The 16,717-nt window shown below is 42.7% G+C and overlaps 3 protein-coding genes across 3 annotated transcripts; all 3 read right to left on the reverse strand.

The window, feature by feature from the left end:
- Positions 1–1,321: 1,321 nt before the first annotated feature.
- Positions 1,322–5,229, reverse strand: LOC139220140 (zinc finger protein 771-like). The gene is given in 3 exon segments (XM_070852210.1): positions 1,322–1,498; positions 1,501–2,576; positions 5,043–5,229. Coding segments are annotated over 3 exon segments (1,386 nt in total). The 3' UTR covers positions 1,322–1,375.
- Positions 5,230–6,539: 1,310 nt separating this feature from the next.
- On the reverse strand, positions 6,540–9,454 carry LOC139219390 (gastrula zinc finger protein XlCGF57.1-like). Its single transcript, XM_070851214.1, has 4 exons — positions 9,212–9,454; positions 7,498–7,935; positions 6,968–7,446; positions 6,540–6,898 (listed from the first exon to the last, which is right to left on the reverse strand). Exons 1-4 carry the CDS (start codon positions 9,396–9,398, stop codon positions 6,698–6,700), a joined length of 1,305 nt encoding a protein of 434 aa, XP_070707315.1. The 5' UTR covers positions 9,399–9,454; the 3' UTR covers positions 6,540–6,697.
- A 1,663-nt stretch (positions 9,455–11,117) lies between these two features.
- LOC139219378 (oocyte zinc finger protein XlCOF6-like) lies at positions 11,118–14,789 on the reverse strand. Its single transcript, XM_070851202.1, has 2 exons — positions 14,547–14,789; positions 11,118–13,114 (listed from the first exon to the last, which is right to left on the reverse strand). Exons 1-2 carry the CDS (start codon positions 14,731–14,733, stop codon positions 11,349–11,351), a joined length of 1,953 nt encoding a protein of 650 aa, XP_070707303.1. The 5' UTR covers positions 14,734–14,789; the 3' UTR covers positions 11,118–11,348.
- Positions 14,790–16,717: the final 1,928 nt, after the last annotated feature.

Below are 16,717 nucleotides of genomic sequence, written 5' to 3' on the forward strand. Positions count from 1 at the left end.
GAGAATGTCCTGATGCAGCCACGTCTCCAAAAAGCACATTAGACTACACTCCCAGTGCTCCACCTGACTCCTGGCTAACGCTGTTAGCTCCTCCATCTTGTTTACCAGCGATCTCACGTTGCCCATAGTAACGATGGAGAGACAGGGTTTAGATTTCTTTTCCTCCATACGCCTCCGTTGGCTCCTTCTGGTTTCTCTCCTCCGCTGGTTCTTCTCTCCTCTGCAACCTCAGTGTGTTTTCCTCCACAATTCTTCTGGAATTTGTGAAGATCTTGTTGTCAAGATGCCAGCAGCTTTCAGAGCAATCAGCTGATCACTCGTGTAGACAAAACGGCTACCAACAGCCATATGTTTACTGCACCCAGCAGAGTTAAAGTAGTACTTTCACAGCAAAAAGATGACAAGATCACTCTCCAACCAGCATGTATTGGAGAGAGAACGTCTTAAAAAAATATTACCAACAAAAAGTAAAACAAATATTTTAAAAATATAGTTAAAAGTGAGAAAAAATAAGAAAACTAGCAGGAGAAATTGTAACAGGCTGCATATACTCAACACATGCGCACTAGAAAAAACCATTTACCAATTATGCAGGTGTCTAGAAATATTAACATGCATTCTTGGTTCAGAAAATGTTAAAATCTAATGAACACTTGGTTTGGAGAAGGGCCAGCATGGTGGCATGGTGGTTAGCACTGTTGCCTCACAGCAAGAAGGTCCTGGGTTCAAATCACGATTTTCTTTCTGTGTGGAGTTTGCATGTTCTCCCCATGCTAGCGTGGGTTCTCTCCGGGTTCTCCGGCTTCCTCCCACAATCCAAAGACATGCACATTAGGTTAATTGGTAACTCTAAATTGTCCGTAGGTGTGAGTGTGAGAGTGAATGGTTGCCTGTCTCTATATGTGGCCCTGGCGACCAGTCCAGGGTGACCCTGCCACTCACCCAAAGTCAGCTGGGATGACTTGCAGATAAGCGGTATAGAAAATGAGATGAGATGGTTTGGAGAAACATAAAATGGCCGCCATCTTGAATGTTAAACAATTCTCACACTCAATTCATGGTCAATTGACAGGGAGTGGAAGAAAAAAAAAAAACGTGTACCCATGTACTTTTGCATATCCAACAACCAGGATGAAGATATGATTCAGGTTGCATTTCTAGATATTTTTCCATATTTCAAATTTAAGGTGAGAAGAGATACAGAAATTATAGAGGATGGGCCAATATTACAATTCTAAAAAATGCGATAGTTCATCCCAACACAAGTTATGTTTCACAACAAATCCTGCAACTGAACAGTTTCTATCCTGTGTGGATTCTCATGTGACTCTTTAGGGAGTCTTGTCTTTTAAATTGTTTCCCACAAACATCACAACTAAATAGTTTCTCTGCTGTGTGGCGTCTCATGTGTGTCCTTAGGGTTCCCTGCTGTGTAAATCGTTTCCCACAAACACCACAACCAAACTGTTTCTCTCCTGAGTGGATTCTCATGTGTATCCTTAGGTTTCCATGCTCTACAAATCGTCTCCCACAAACATCACAACTAAATGGTTTCTCTCCTGTGTGGATTCTCATGTGTCTCCTTAGGCTTGCCAGCAATGCAAACCGTTTCTCACAAACATTACAACCAAACAGTTTCTCTCCTGTGTGGCTTCTTGTGTGTTCCCTTAGGGTTCCCTGCCGTCCACATCGTTTCCCACAAACATCACAACTAAATGGTTTCTCTCCTGTGTGGATTCTCATGTGTCTCTTTAGGGAGTCTTGTCTTCTAAATCGTTTCCCACAAACATCACAACTAAATGGTTTCTCTCCTGTGTGGATATTCATGTGTATCCTTAGGTTTCCTTGCACTGAAAATCGTCTCCCACAAACATCACAACTAAATGGTTTCTCTCCGGTGTGGCTTCTCATGTGTGTCCTTAGTTTTCCCTGCTGTGTAAATCGTTTCCCACAAACATCACAACCAAACTTTTTCTCTCCAGTGTGGCTCATCATGTGTCTTCTTATGGTTCCCTTCCATTTAAATCGTTTCCCACAAACATCACAACCAAACTGTTCCACTCCTGTGTGAACTGTCTGTGAACCTTCCAAAGTATTTACATCTGACCCAGACTCCCTGGCCTCCTTCCAACCACTGTCACTGTCTTTACTTTCAGGACGAGAATCTGACAAAGTCTTTTCATCAGTACTTAGTTGTGAGTGACCATCTGGATCTTGGTTCCTGGCTGGTTCTGATCCTACACAGTCCTCTCCATCACTTTCTGCTTTTATCTGTGTAGCTGAGCTGCTAACTGGAGGCTCTGCCTCTCTGTTGTCCTCAGTCTGGCTTTGATGAAGCTGTGAAGACTGAGGTTTCTCTTCATCTTCACTCTTCACAGGAACTGCAGTGGATGGAAACCTGGTGATATCAGGCTCCTCCAGTCTATTAAGCTGTTCTCCCTCCTGACTGGTCCAGACTTCATCCTGTTCCTCTTTTATGTGGAGGGGCTCTGGGTGCTTCTGCTCCAGGTTTGGGCTCCACTGAAGGGGATCCTCTTCTTTAATCACCAACAGCTGCTGGACATTTGCAAGGAACACTGAAACACACACACAGCCATTATGGATAAGGTTGGCTTTACATTCACACTGATATCTCTGGTAACATTACTTCACGTTAGTGAGAACATCGATGAGTCCTGGTGATCCTCAGCATTGGCAGTCATTTTCTAACATACTAATAGCAAAATTTGAAAATGAACAAAAACAAATCAATAATGTGAAAGATGGAGTTCCCTTAGCAGATATTAGGATAGAGGACAACGATGTGTGTAACTATTGTAATGGAGAAACATCAATAGCAACAGAGGAAGTCTTTGTTAGTGTTTGACTGCAATTTGCTTCAATATTGTCTGCCAAGTTAAAAGATTGACTGCAGAGACACTGCAGAATAACTGCACCAGACAACATACATTTGCCAGCAACTTCAAAAAATGTTACAAATCTTCAAAGCAAGACTGTTTCTCTACTTTGATATGGTTATGGTTCTGCTTAGGTCAGACTTTAGAACCTAATGACCCAGTTAGTTTTGATAAAAGATCCTGGTTTGGGTTAAAATAATTGTTTGGGTAAAGTTAGGGACCTTCATCATCATGGTAACAATAATAACCACTTGGCTAAAGTTAGGGAATGACCAAGGTCACTGTTAAAGACCTACGGTGACTGTCCATAGAGGAGAAACAAACACTGGTCTCCTGTGTCAACATCAAATGTTTTGTTGACCCGTCTAACCACCCCAACCTCGTACCGTCACGTGAGCAGTGCCTTAACCTTCTTTCATCCAATCTACACCAGTGTCCTGCAGAAGAGCTCTCTCTCTAGAAACATTTCATCATTTATTTTACTTACTTGACAGTAAACACTGTGTCAAAAACAGTTTGGTCTCGATCAAACACTCAGTAACTGATGCTGCTGTTGTTACATTACAAATTTCTGTCAGTTAAGATGAGTAATGTTGTTTTCTGAGATGATTTTCTGTAATTTCTCTGAGCTCTTCTCACATTTTTTGAAGTGTGCAGGGCTGAGTTTGAAAAGAGTGATATCCTGCATTTCCATGCACCAATTAGGATTTGGCAACATTAAGATGTATTGATGTTTGCAGTATATACACAAGAGTCCACAGTTTCTCTGGACCTGAAGTGGACTCCCCACAGAGACTCTGTCCGTGAAAAGGCTCAGCAGAGGTTGTACTTCCTGCTACAGCTCAGGAAGTTTAACCTGCCACAGGAGCTGCTGATCACCTTCTACTCCGCCATCATCCAGTCTGTTCTCTGCACTTCTATCACGGTCTGGTTCGGATCGGCCACCAAACAGGACGGGCACAGACTGCAAAGGACAATCAGGTCTGCAGAGAGGATAACTGGGGCCGATCTGCCCTCCATCCAGGACGTGTACCTGTCCAGGGTCAGGAGGAGGGCAGGTAACATCTCTGCAGACCCCTCACACCCTGCACAGAAACTCTTTAAACTCCTCCTGTCTGTTAAACCACCAGACACAGAGACAGTTTCTTCCTCCAGGCCGTCACCCTGATGAACTCTCCCTGGTCTCGGAGACTCAGGAACCACTGTGCAATAGTCCCAAACTGCACATTTGCACTATACTTGAACTACTTTTTGGTTTACACTCCAAAATGGAGACCGAGGAGCCTTAACCACATAATTCTGAGTTGATGATACATGTTATTATTGTGGGGTAAAAATCTCTTCGTCAGGTCTTTGACAACACCTGAGTTAAAAGCACTTCAAATAGTTCAAAAAGTCAAAAAGGACCTTGTGAAGGTCTGTAAAAAAGACTGAATTAGAAAACCATGCTACAGTAATACAATTATCTTCACCCCTCCACTGTCCGAGCAGCTTGCCCACATGAACTCATGGCAGTGGTCCAACAACTGGCAGTAATCTAACCCCAACTTTTTCAAACAAACATAATGGTGACAAAAACTGAATACATGTGAACTAAAACATACAAAAGCGGTCAAATAAGGGTCCTTACACATTTGATTCAAACTTGACATAATGTGTTGCTGCTGTGTGGCTCCACCAAACGGTGAGGACTGATGTTTCTCTGTCTTTTGAACAAAGGGCTCCCTCTCTGAACTCAGCTTCCCAGAGTCCTTTAGCTTCACACATGTGTGTGAAATTACTCCTGGACTCTTTTTACAGCCACCATTGGTTCATGTGTGAAACATGACCTACAACCTCAGGTCAATAAAACCAGAGCTCCCTCTCCAAAACTCTCTCACCTCCGTTTGCTCATTCTAGTAAAGACAAAGCTGAAATAAATGGCTAAAACGATCCTCAGTTAGAAAAGGTAAGAGGTTAGACTTTACTTTTACACAGTTAAACCAGCTGAGAACATCACACCGTGATTTATATTAGTAACTAAAGTGAACATGAGCCTCGGTGAGGCTGCAACTCTGCCTCCTATTAGTTAGCAAGCTAAGCTAACTTCAGCAGCACTGTGGCGATTAATAAGAGGAGCAAGAGAGAAGATGAACATGTACAAACCTAAACTGTGTAAATGGACTTTAGGGTTGAAAACCGCATCCAGTAGTTTGTATCGTCGCTCGTTTTCTTTTAAACGAGTCAGTTCCTCCTCGAAATCTGCTATTGTTCTTTCAAACAGCTCAAATATCTCATCTTCCGCATCCAGTCGCAGTTTCAGCAAAGCTCTCAGCCTTTGGAGCTTCGACATGTCGCTAAACACACAGACAGAAGCTTTTTCTACTTAAAACTCCGTTTAAACGTTACTGAAGCAGCAGCGGTGAAAACAGTGAAAAGCGGCCTGATCAAGAAACCAGGAAGTACAAACCACGTGATAACAGGCATTTCCGCATTTAACAGGAAACCACGTGATCTCTTCTTCTTCTTCGGGTGAATGAGTGTAGACACTATAAGGGTGAGTCCTGACAACAGATAATCAAACAGCAGGAAGTAGTGGAGTTTCAGCGGTAAACTTTATTATCATCTTTGCAGCTTTTAAGTGTTGGCAGTAACTTCTGCAGTCTGTCACGATGAGAAATGTGTTTATTACATGTTAGTACATTAACAATTCTAGATATGTTTATATCAACGCTATTATGTTTCACTTGTGGTGCATTTGAGGCACTTTTATTTAAACTGTCAATCCTTCCTTCTGTCTAAATGGTAAATGGAATATTTTAAGACATTAAATGTATTTTGATAAAGTTTGTATTGAGAAATGTTCATTTTATTTCTCTAATCTTTGTTCAGTGCATATCATGTTTACCTTTCTAGTTATAATGGGGATTCCTTCAGGTCTCTCTATTGTTTCTATGGTTGCAACAGATGCTCAACCTTACAATAATCATTTTAATAATTAATCTTAATCTTAATTCATTGGGACTCCCCCAATGAATCATCACCTTATCGTGGTGGTGGAGTTTGTGATCCTTGGAGCTGTGTTGTCGGTGAGCTATTGCCCCTGGAAGGATCTCCCACGGCAAAGTGGTTCCAGGGAAGGGGGCAGATGAAGAGCGGTTCAAAAAACCCTGTATGAAGAGGAACTGAAAGAACAGCGTTCCCTCGCTCGGGTTAGGTTAACCGGGGACTCCTTCAGGATTCAAACCTGGGAGGGGAGCCCGCAAGCAAGCGTCTGGTGGCTGGGCCCGGGCCAAGTCCAAAGGAATAACATGGAACCGCAACCCTGTGGGCTCAACACTTGCGGGGGCCGCTACAGGGACGGGTGCATGGAGAGCCGGGTGACAGGCTGAGGCAGGGTCCTGGGCGTGCGGTCCCCAGCATCGTAAACTGGATCTAGGGACATGGAACGTCACCTTTCTGGCAGAGAAGGAGCCGGAGCTGGTGCGGGAGGCTGAGTGCTACCAGCTAGATATAGTTGGGCTTGCCTCCATGCAGTGTCGGCTCTGGAACCAAACTCAAGAAGAAAAACATCATAGCTACTCGTGGATATCCTACAACCAGGATGAAGATATCATCCAGGTTGCATTTATTGATTTCATATTTCAAAATTAAGGTGAGAAGAGATACAGAAGTCACAGATGAGCCAATAGTACAATTCTAAAAAATGCTGTGGTTCATGCACTTGACACAAGTTATGTTTCACAACAAATCCTGCAACTGAACAGTTTCTCTCCAGTGTGGACTTCCATGTGTGTCCTTATGTTTCCCGGCAATGCAAATCATTTCCCACAAACATCACAACCAAACTGTTTCTCTCCAGTGCCAACTCTCATATGTCTCTTCAGATGTTCCTTATGTTTGAATGTTTTCCCACAAGCCTCACAACCAAATGGTTTCTCTTCTGTGTGAACGCTCATATGATTCTTCAGATTTCTCTTGTGTTTGAATCTTTTCCCACAAACTCCGCAACCAAACTGTTTCTCTTCTATGTGAACTCTCATATGATTCATCAGATTTTTCTTGTATGTGAATCTTTTCCCACAAATAACGCAACTAAATGATTTCTCTCCTGTGTGGATTATCATGTGTATTTTTAGGCCTACCGCCCAGTTAAATCGTTTCCCACAAACATCACAACTAAATGGTTTCTCTCCTGTGTGGATTCTCATGTGTATCTTTATGGTTTCCTGTCTTTTAAATTGTTTCCCACAAACATCGCAACAAAACTGTTTCTCTACTGTGTGAAGTCTCATGTGTCTCTTTAAGAGTTCCTGATATGCAAATCTTTTCCCACAATCACCACAAACAAATGGTTTTTCTCCTGTGTGGGTTCTCATGTGTGTCCTTAGGGTTTCCTGTCTTGTAAATCGTTTCCCACAAACATCACAACCAAACTGTTTCTCTCCTGTATGGATTTTCAAGTGTCTCCTTAGGTTTGCCTGCTTTGTAAATCGTTTCCCACAAACATCACAACCTGACTTTTTCTTTTCTATGTGAACTGTCTGTGGACCTTCCCAAGTGTTTACATCTGACTTGGGCACCCTGGCCTCCATCCAACCACTGTCATTGTCACTGTCACCACTTTCAGGTCCAGAATCTGCTTCAATCTCTGAAGTCTTTTCATCAGTACTTAGCTGTGAGTGACCATCTGGATCTTGGTTCCTGGCTGGTTCTGATCCTCCACAGTCCTCTCCACCACTTTCTGTTTTTATCTGTGTAGCTGAGCTGCTAACTGGAGGCTCTGCCTCTCTGTTGTCCTCAGTTTGGCTTTGATGAAGCTGTGAAGACTGAGGTTTCTCTTCATCTTCACTCTTCACAGGAACTGCAGTGGATGGAAACCTGGTGATATCAGGCTCCTCCAGACTATTAAGCTGTTCTCCCTCCTGACTGGTCCAGACTTCATCCTGTTCCTCTTTTATGTGGAGGGGCTCTGGGTGCTTCTGCTCCAGGTTTGGGCTCCACTGAGGGGGATCCTCTTCTTTAATCACCAACAGCTGCTGGACATTTGCAGGGAACACTGAAACACACACACAGCCATTATGGATAAGTGTGACTTCATATTCACACTGATATCTCTGGTAACTTCATGCTAGTAAGAACATCGATGAGTCCCGGTGATCCTCAGCATTGGCAGTCATTTTTTAACATACTAATAGCAAAATTTGAAAATGAACAACAACAAATCAATAATGTGAAAGATGGAGTTCCCTTAGCAGATATTAGGATAGAGGACAACGATGTGTGTAACTATTGTAATGGAGAAACATCAATAGCAACAGAGGCAGTCTTTGTTAGTGTTTGACTGCAATTTGCCCTCCATCCAGGACGTGTACCTGTCCAGGGTCAGGAGGAGGGCAGGTAACATCTCTGCAGACCCCTCACACCCTGCACAGAAACTCTTTAAACTCCTCCTGTCTGTTAAACCACCAGACACAGAGACAGTTTCTTCCTCCAGACCGTCACCCTGATGAACTCTCCCTGGTCTCAGAGACTCAGGAACCACTGTGCAATAGTCCCAAACTGCAAATTTGCACTATACTTGAACTACTTTGTGCACCACAACTACCTCCACTGTACATACTGTTGTCATGAGTACTTTATTGTTCTTATTGTTGTAGTTTATTTCTTTTTCTTTTTTTTTTTTTACTGTAAATAGAGAAACAAGTTTCAAATTCATTGTTTGCTTGTACAAACGTGGCCATAAAAAGTTGGTTCTGATTCTGATAATTGCTAAGTTATTATATCAGCTGGAGTTTTTTACGTGATATAAATGAGAAAAGAGCTTAACAAAACATTCTGCAGGTGGTGGTTTACACTCCAAAATGGAGATCGAGGAGCCTTAACCTCATAATTTGGAGTTGATGATACATGTTATTATTGTGGGGAAAAAATCTCTTTGTCAGGTCTTCAACAACACCTGAGTTAAAAGTACTTCAAATAGTTCAAAAAGTCAAAAAGTATCTTGTAAAGGTCAGTAAAAAAGACTGAATTCAATAAAACCAGAGCTCCCTCTCCAAAACTCTCTCACCTCCGTTTGCTCATTCTAGTAAAGACAAAGCTGAAATAAATGGCTAAAACGATACTCAGTTAGAAAAGGTAAGAGGTTAGACTTTACTTTTACACAGTTAAACCAGCTGAGAACATCACACCGTGATTTATATTAGTAACTAAAGTGAACATGAGCCTCGGTGAGGCTGCAACTCTGCCTCCTATTAGTTAGCAAGCTAAGCTAACTTCAGCAGCACTGTGGCGATTAATAAGAGGAGCAAGAGAGAAGATGAACATGTACAAACCTAAACTGTGTAAATGGACTTTAGGGTTGAAAACCGCATCCAGTAGTTTGTATCGTCGCTCGTTTTCTTTTAAACGAGTCAGTTCCTCCTCGAAATCTGCTATTGTTCTTTCAAACAGCTCAAATATCTCATCTTCCGCATCCAGTCGCTGTTTCAGCAAAGCTCTCAGCCTTTGGAGCTTCGACATGTCGCTAAACACACAGACAGAAGCTTTTTCTACTTAAAACTCCGTTTAAACGTTACTGAAGCAGCAGCAGTGAAAACAATGAAAAGCCGCCTGGTCAAGAAACCAGGAAGTACAAACCACGTGGGCAGTAGGCACTTCCGCATTTAACAGGAAACCACGTGATCTCTTCTTCTTCTTCGGGTGAATGAGTGTAGACACTATAAGGGTATAAGGGTGAGTCCTGATAACAGATAATCAAACAGCAGGAAGTAGTGGAGTTTCAGCGGTAAACTTTATTATCATCTTTGCAGCTTTTAAGTGTTGGCAGTAACTTCTGCAGTCTGTCACGGTGAGAAATGTGTTTATTACATGTTAATACATTAACAATTCTAGATATGTGGATATCAACGTAATTGTGTTCCACTTGTGGTGCATTTGAGGCACTATTTTAAGACATTAAATGTATTTTGATAACATTTCAAATGAGAAATATTCATTTTATTTCTCTAATCTTTGTTCAGTCAGTGCATATCATGTTTACCTTTCTAGTTATAATGGGGATTCCTTCAGGTCTCTCTATTGTTTCTATGGTTGCCACAGATGCTCAACCTTACAATAATCATTTTTTTATTTAATCTTAACAAGATAAGATGAGAACCTTTATTGTCTGTTCAAGTGACAGAAATTCATCTTTGGTAGGCTCCGAAATAAATAGATAAAAACACACGAGACAAAGTACAAAGACAAACATTATGCAATATATATATATGACAGTGCAGTGTATCTGGGTGGGACTTTGATTTGTTGTTTCAAACTGTTCCGGGTGGTGAAAATGAAAGTGGGACTTTATAGCAGCGACCTGATGGTAAGAGTTGGAAGGATTGGTGGGGTCCTGTGTGATGGTGGTGGCTTTCCTGGTAACTGCCTGGGTGTAAAGTTCTGTGAGGGGGGATCCAATTATTTTCTCAGCCTGTTTTGTGGATGCGGGACAGTTTTGTTTTGTGAGTGAATTGTACCAGGATACTATGTTGAAAGTGAGCACAGATTCGATCAGTGATTTGTAAACCATGATCAGAATGTCTGAAGGACCGGAGCTTTCTGTAGATGGAGGCCGTGTATGTATTGAAAGATAAGGCTGTGTCAATCTCAGTCCCCAGGTATTTGAATGACACAACCTGTTCCACCAGCTGGCCAATCTTAACAATTCATTGGGACTCCCCCAATGAATCACCACCTTGTCGTGGTGGGGGAGTTTGTGCGCCCCTGTGAACCTTGGAGCTGTGTTATTGGTGGTTCCAGGGAAGGGGGCAGACGAAGAGCAGTTCAAAACACCCTGTATGAAGAGGAACTGAAAGAACAACGTTCCCTCGCTCGGGTTCTCCTTCTGGATCCAGACCTGGGAGGGGACCCGCCGGCGAGCGTCTGGTGGCTGGGCCCGGGAAACGCCCGAAGGAATAACGTGGAACCGCAACCCTGTGGGCTCAACACCTGCAGGGGCCGCTACAGGCATGGGTGCATGGAGAGCCGGGTGACAGGCTGAGGCAGGGTCCTGGGCGTGCGGTCCCCAGCATCGTAGACTGGATCTAGGGACATGGAACGTCACCTTTCTGGCAGAGAAGGAGCCGGAGCTGGTGCGGGAGGCTGAGTGCTACCAGCTAGATATAGTTGGGCTTGCCTCCATGCACAGTGTCGGCTCTGGAACCAAACTCAAGAAGAAAAACATCATAGCTACTCGTGGATATCCTACAACCAGGATGAAGATATCATCCAGGTTGCATTTATTGATTTCATATTTCAAAATGAAGGTGAGAAGAGATACAGAAGTCACAGATGAGCCAATAATACAATTCTAAAAAATGCTGTGGTTCATGCACTTTACACAAGTTATGTTTCACAACAAATCCTGCAACTGAACAGTTTCTCTCCTGTGTGGACTTTCATGTGTGTCCTTATGTTTCCCGGCAATGCAAATCATTTCCCACAAACATCACAACCAAACTGTTTCTCTCCAGTGTGAAGTCCTATATGTACCTTCAGATTTGCCTTATACTTGAATGTTTTCCCACAAAAAGCACAACCAAATGGTTTCTCTTCTGTATGGACTATCGTGTGGTTCTTTAAGGTTTCATGTTGTGTAAGTCTTTTCCCCAAATCACTGCAACCACATAGTTTCTCTTCTGCGTGATCTCTCATATGTTTCTTCAGACTTCTCTCATATTTTAATCTTTTCCCACAAACATCACAAGCAAATAGTTGGTGTCCTGTGTGGATTCTCATGTGTGTCCTTAGGGTTCCCCGCCGTGTAAATTGTTTCCCACAAACATTACAACCAAACTGTTTCTCTCCAGTGTGGATTCTCATGTGTGTCCTTAGGGTTCCCCGCCGTGTAAATTGTTTCCCACAAACATTACAACCAATCTGTTTCTCTCCAGTGTGGATTCTCATGTGTGTCCTTAGGGTTCCCCGCCGTGTAAATTGTTTCCCTAAAACATCACAACCAAACTGTTTCTCTCCAGTGTGAACTCTCATATGTCTCTTCAGAACTGCCTTATGTTTGAATGTTTTCCCACACGCATTACAACCAAATGGTTTCTCTTCTGTGTGAACGCTCATATGTGCCTTCAGACCTCTCCTGTGTTTGAATCTTTTCCCACAAACTCCGCAACCAAACTGTTTCTCTTCTATGTGAACTCTCATATGATTCATCAGATTTTTCTTGTATGTGAATCTTTTCCCACAAATAACGCAACTAAATGATTTCTCTCCTGTGTGGATTATCATGTGTATCTTTAGGTCTCCCGGCCAGTTAAATCGTTTCCCACAAACATCACAACTAAATGGTTTCTCTCCTGTGTGAATTCTCATGTGTATCTTTATGGTTTCCTGTCTTTTAAATCGTTTCCCACACACATCACAACAAAACTGTTTCTCTACTGTGTGAAGTCTCATGTGATTCTTTAAGGTTACCTGATATGCAAATCTTTTCCCACAATCACCGCAACCAAACTGTTTCTCTCCTGTGTGGGTTCTCATGTGTTTCCTTAGGGTTTCCTGTCTTGTAAGTTGTTTCCCACAAACATCACAACCAAACTGTTTCTCTCCTGTGTGGATTTTCAAGTGTCTCCTTAAGCTTGACTGCTTTGTAAATCGTTTCCCACAAACATCACAACCTAACTTTTTCTCTTCAGTGTGAACTGTCTGTGAACCTTCCAAAGTATTTACATCTGACCCAGACTCCCTGGCCTCCATCCAACCACTGTTACTGTCTTTACTTTCAGGACCAGAATCTGACAAAGATTCTTGTCTTTCTTCATTCTTGACTTCAATCTCTGAAGCCTTTTCATCAGTACGTGGTTGTGAGTGACCATCTGGATCTTGGTTCCTGGCTGGTTCTGATCCTCCACAGTCCTCTCCATCACTTTCTGTTTTTATCTGTGTAGCTGAGCTGCTAACTGGAGGCTCTGCCTCTCTGTTGTCCTCAGTTTGGCTATGATGAAGCTGTGAAGACTGAGGTTTCTCTTCATCTTCACTCTTCACAGGAACTGCAGTGGATGGAAACCTGGTGATATCAGGTTCCTCCAGTCTATTAAGCTGTTCTCCCTCCTGACTGGTCCAAACTTCATCCTGTTCCTCTTTTATGTGGGGGGGCTCTGGGTGCTTCTGCTCCAGGTTTGGGCTCCACTGAGGGGGATCCTCTTCTTTAATCACCAACAGCTGCTGGACAGCTGCAGGGAACACTGAAACACACACACACAGCCATTATGGATAAGGTTGACTTCATATTCACACTGATATCTCTGGTAACATTACTTCATGCTAGTGAGAACATCGATGAGTCCCGGTGATCCTCAGCATTGGCAGTCATTTTCTAACATAGTAATAGCAAAATTTGAAAATGAACAAAAACAAATCAATAATGTGAAAGATGGAGTTCCCTTAGCAGATATTAGGATAGAGGACAACGATGTGTGTAACTATTGTAATGGAGAAACATCAATAGCAACAGAGGCAGTCTTTGTTAGTGTTTGACTGCAATTTGCCCTCCATCCAGGTCGTGTACCTGTCCAGGGTCAGGAGGAGGGCAGGTAACATCTCTGCAGACCCCTCACACCCTGCACAGAAACTCTTTAAACTCCTCCTGTCTGTTAAACCACCAGACACAGAGACAGTTTCTTCCTCCAGGCCGTCACCCTGATGAACTCTCCCTGGTCTCGGAGACTCAGGAACCACTGTGCAATAGTCCCAAACTGCACATTTGCACTATACTTGAACTACTTTTTGGTTTACACTCCAAAATGGAGATCGAGGAGCCTTAACCTCATAATTCGGAGTTGATGATACATGTTATTATTGTGGGGAAAAAATCTCTTTGTCAGGTCTTTGACAACACCTGAGTTAAAAGTACTTCAAATAGTTCAAAAAGTCAAAAAGTACCTTGTAAAGGTCAGTAAAACAGACTGAATTAGAAAACCATGCTACAGTAATACAATTATCTTCACCCCTCCACTGTCCGAGCAGCTTGCCCACATGAACTCATGGCAGTGGTCCAACAACTGGCAGTAATCTAACCCCAACTTTTTCAAACATAATGGTGACAAAAACTGAATATATGTGAACTAAAACATACACAAGCGGTCAAATAAGGGTCCTTACACATTTGATTCAAACTTGACATAATGTGTTGCTGCTGTGTGGCTCCACCAAACAGTGAGGACTGATGTTTCTCTGTCTTTTGAACAAAGGGCTCCCTCTCTGAACTCAGCTTCCCAGAGTCCTTTAGCTTCACACGTGTGTGTGAAATTACTCCTGGACTCAGTTTTACAGCCACCATTGGTTCATGTGTGAAACATGACCTACAACCTCAGGTCAATAAAACCAGAGCTCCCTCTCCAAAACTCTCTCACCTCCCTTTGCTCATTCTAGTAAAGACAAAGCTGAAATAAATGGCTAAAACGATCCTCAGTTAGAAAAGGTAAGAGGTTAGACTTTACTTTTACACAGTTAAACCAGCTGAGAACATCACACCGTGATTTATATTAGTAACTAAAGTGAACATGAGCCTCGGTGAGGCTGCAACTCTGCCTCCTATTAGTTAGCAAGCTAAGCTAACTTCAGCAGCACTGTGGCGATTAATAAGAGGAGCAAGAGAGAAGATGAACATGTACAAACCTAAACTGTGTAAATGGACTTTAGGGTTAAAAACCGCATCCAGTAGTTTGTATCGTCGCTCGTTTTCTTTTAAACGAGTCAGTTCCTCCTCGAAATCTGCTATTGTTCTTTCAAACAGCTCAAATATCTCATCTTCCGCATCCAGTCGCTGTTTCAGCAAAGCTCTCAGCCTTTGGAGCTTCGACATGTCGCTAAACACACAGACAGAAGCTTTTTCTACTTAAAACTCCGTTTAAACGTTACTGAAGCAGCAGCAGTGAAAACAATGAAAAGCCGCCTGGTCAAGAAACCAGGAAGTACAAACCACGTGATAACAGGCATTTCCGCATTTAACAGGAAACCACGTGATCTCTTCTTCTTCTTCGGGTGAAAGAGTGTAGACACTATAAGGGTATAAGGGTGAGTCCTGACAAAATAATCAAACAGCAGGAAGTAGTGGAGTTTCAGCGGTAAACTTTATTATCATCTTTGCAGATTTAAGTGTTGGCAGTAACTTCTGCAGTCTGTCACGATGAGACACGTGCTTATCCTTGATATAGACTAGGATAAGTAGAATGACAAATAAGGATACTTACTTAAAAACATGTCTCATATACTTTTCACTGCACCAAAACTTAATCTTTTGTGAAGATAAAACAACAAACTGTAATTCCGATACCACCTATTGTGGCTTCAAACCTCGAGGAATTACCACATTCACTCTCACATTCACTCACAAATGTATGTATGTGTGCAGGCCTTTGTTGTATTCTTAGAACACAAATCTCAAATTAGGAGGTTATTCCCCTGTCCAACTTGAGGTTGGAGTACCTGTTAGGAATCAACACAATTTACCTGGTAGATTCTCCTAAAATTCTCCTAATCAGCGCTTTCTTGTCCCGACGTCACTGCGTCTGCCAGACTCACAAACTATTTTATGGGACTCAAACCCTTCTAGGAATTTCAACCTATCTTGCGCTGTAACTGCAGTATCAAATCTTCCATGTGCTGTGTCTTTATGCGTCCATCGAAGTGGATGTGCGTCACCGGGCACCCTCAGAGAGCCCTGTCAGCCATCGTGGTCCCAGAAAAGGATGACCAATACAGACCGTAGTCTGACCATGCATGGATTTTGTCCTCTCAGGCTTCCAGGGCTTCCTCAGGCGTCCAGATATTGCACATCCGGCTCGAAGGACCAATTATGTCAGGAAATTATTTCTATAAGACCAGAACTGTATTTTCGCTGTTAGTTCGTACCATTAATTTCCCAACACACAAGATAAACTCTCAGAGACAGAGATCTCAGTTCAAAGTTTTACTTGCAACAAGCAAGGAGTACAGGCAAAGATCTACATCTGCACTGAGCAGTCTGTGTCTGTCAAGCATATATGTAACATGTATAAGCAAAGTTCCTCCTCTCAGCAGTCCTCCTCCTCACCCTGCTCCCTCTCCTCCTTGCAGGGGCGGTTGGTGGGAAGCGCAGGTGTCCTGGCTTCTCACCGTTCAAGGCCTTCTCGAACTCTTCTTTATCTCAAGAATGCAAGCACAGTCTGATACATCCTACAGCAACACACATCTCTTTGGTCTGTGTAAAGGTCACAGCAACTATCACACAGTCCTGCATCAGGCTAAAACTTCATGATAATAAAGCATAAATGTACTAACATAAAAATGTATTAGCATAAGCGTGTCTGCACATTTCCTATTTCCTAACATGTTTCTTCTTCCTCTCCCTGTCAATTGGCCGTGATTTGAATGTGAGAATTTGCTTTGTCTACCATTATGTTGCCATCTTCCCCGGAGCCTTTCTGTCCTTTTCTCATCTCTCAGGTTCCTGTGGATCCTGGTCCTGGTCCTGCTGCTGTGGTTCTCTGGCTTCATGAATCACACCACACGGTGATGCAGTTTGTAAGGATGCACATACACATATATACATATACATAACATTCACTGTTAGTCTGTTCCTTTTATTCCCAGTGGAGAATGCAATTTGTTAAGATTAATAATTAAAATGATTATTGTAAGGTTGAGCATCTGACTGCACTCCACATGAAGTAGTACACCAATGCCCCCTGCCCCCATACCTGCTCTCACTCCTTTCACATCAGAGGATCCGTCACTTTAAGTGTCTAACCAAAGCAATTAGCCACCAAAGGAGGAAGTTGTTCAAAGACCTGGAAGCAGCTGGAGAA

This window comes from Pempheris klunzingeri, chromosome 20 (genome assembly GCF_042242105.1).
Source record: "Pempheris klunzingeri isolate RE-2024b chromosome 20, fPemKlu1.hap1, whole genome shotgun sequence".
NCBI lineage: Eukaryota > Metazoa > Chordata > Actinopteri > Acropomatiformes > Pempheridae > Pempheris > Pempheris klunzingeri.

What these genes read in the sequence shown, in the direction of transcription:
- LOC139219378 (XM_070851202.1), bottom strand. Translation starts at nt 14,733, where the DNA reads ATGTCGAAGCTCCAAAGGCTGAGAGCTTTGCTGAAACAGCGACTGGAT. An exon ending in AGTCCATTTACACAGTTTAG is followed by an intron (nt 13,115 to 14,546) that starts GTTTGTACATGT and finishes TGTGTGTTTCAG; the next exon opens with TGTTCCCTGCAGCTGTCCAG.
- LOC139219390 (XM_070851214.1), bottom strand. Translation starts at nt 9,398, where the DNA reads ATGTCGAAGCTCCAAAGGCTGAGAGCTTTGCTGAAACAGCGACTGGAT. An exon ending in AGTCCATTTACACAGTTTAG is followed by an intron (nt 7,936 to 9,211) that starts GTTTGTACATGT and finishes TGTGTGTTTCAG; the next exon opens with TGTTCCCTGCAAATGTCCAG. An exon ending in AGATTCTGGACCTGAAAGTG is followed by an intron (nt 7,447 to 7,497) that starts GTGACAGTGACA and finishes TGCCCAAGTCAG; the next exon opens with ATGTAAACACTTGGGAAGGT.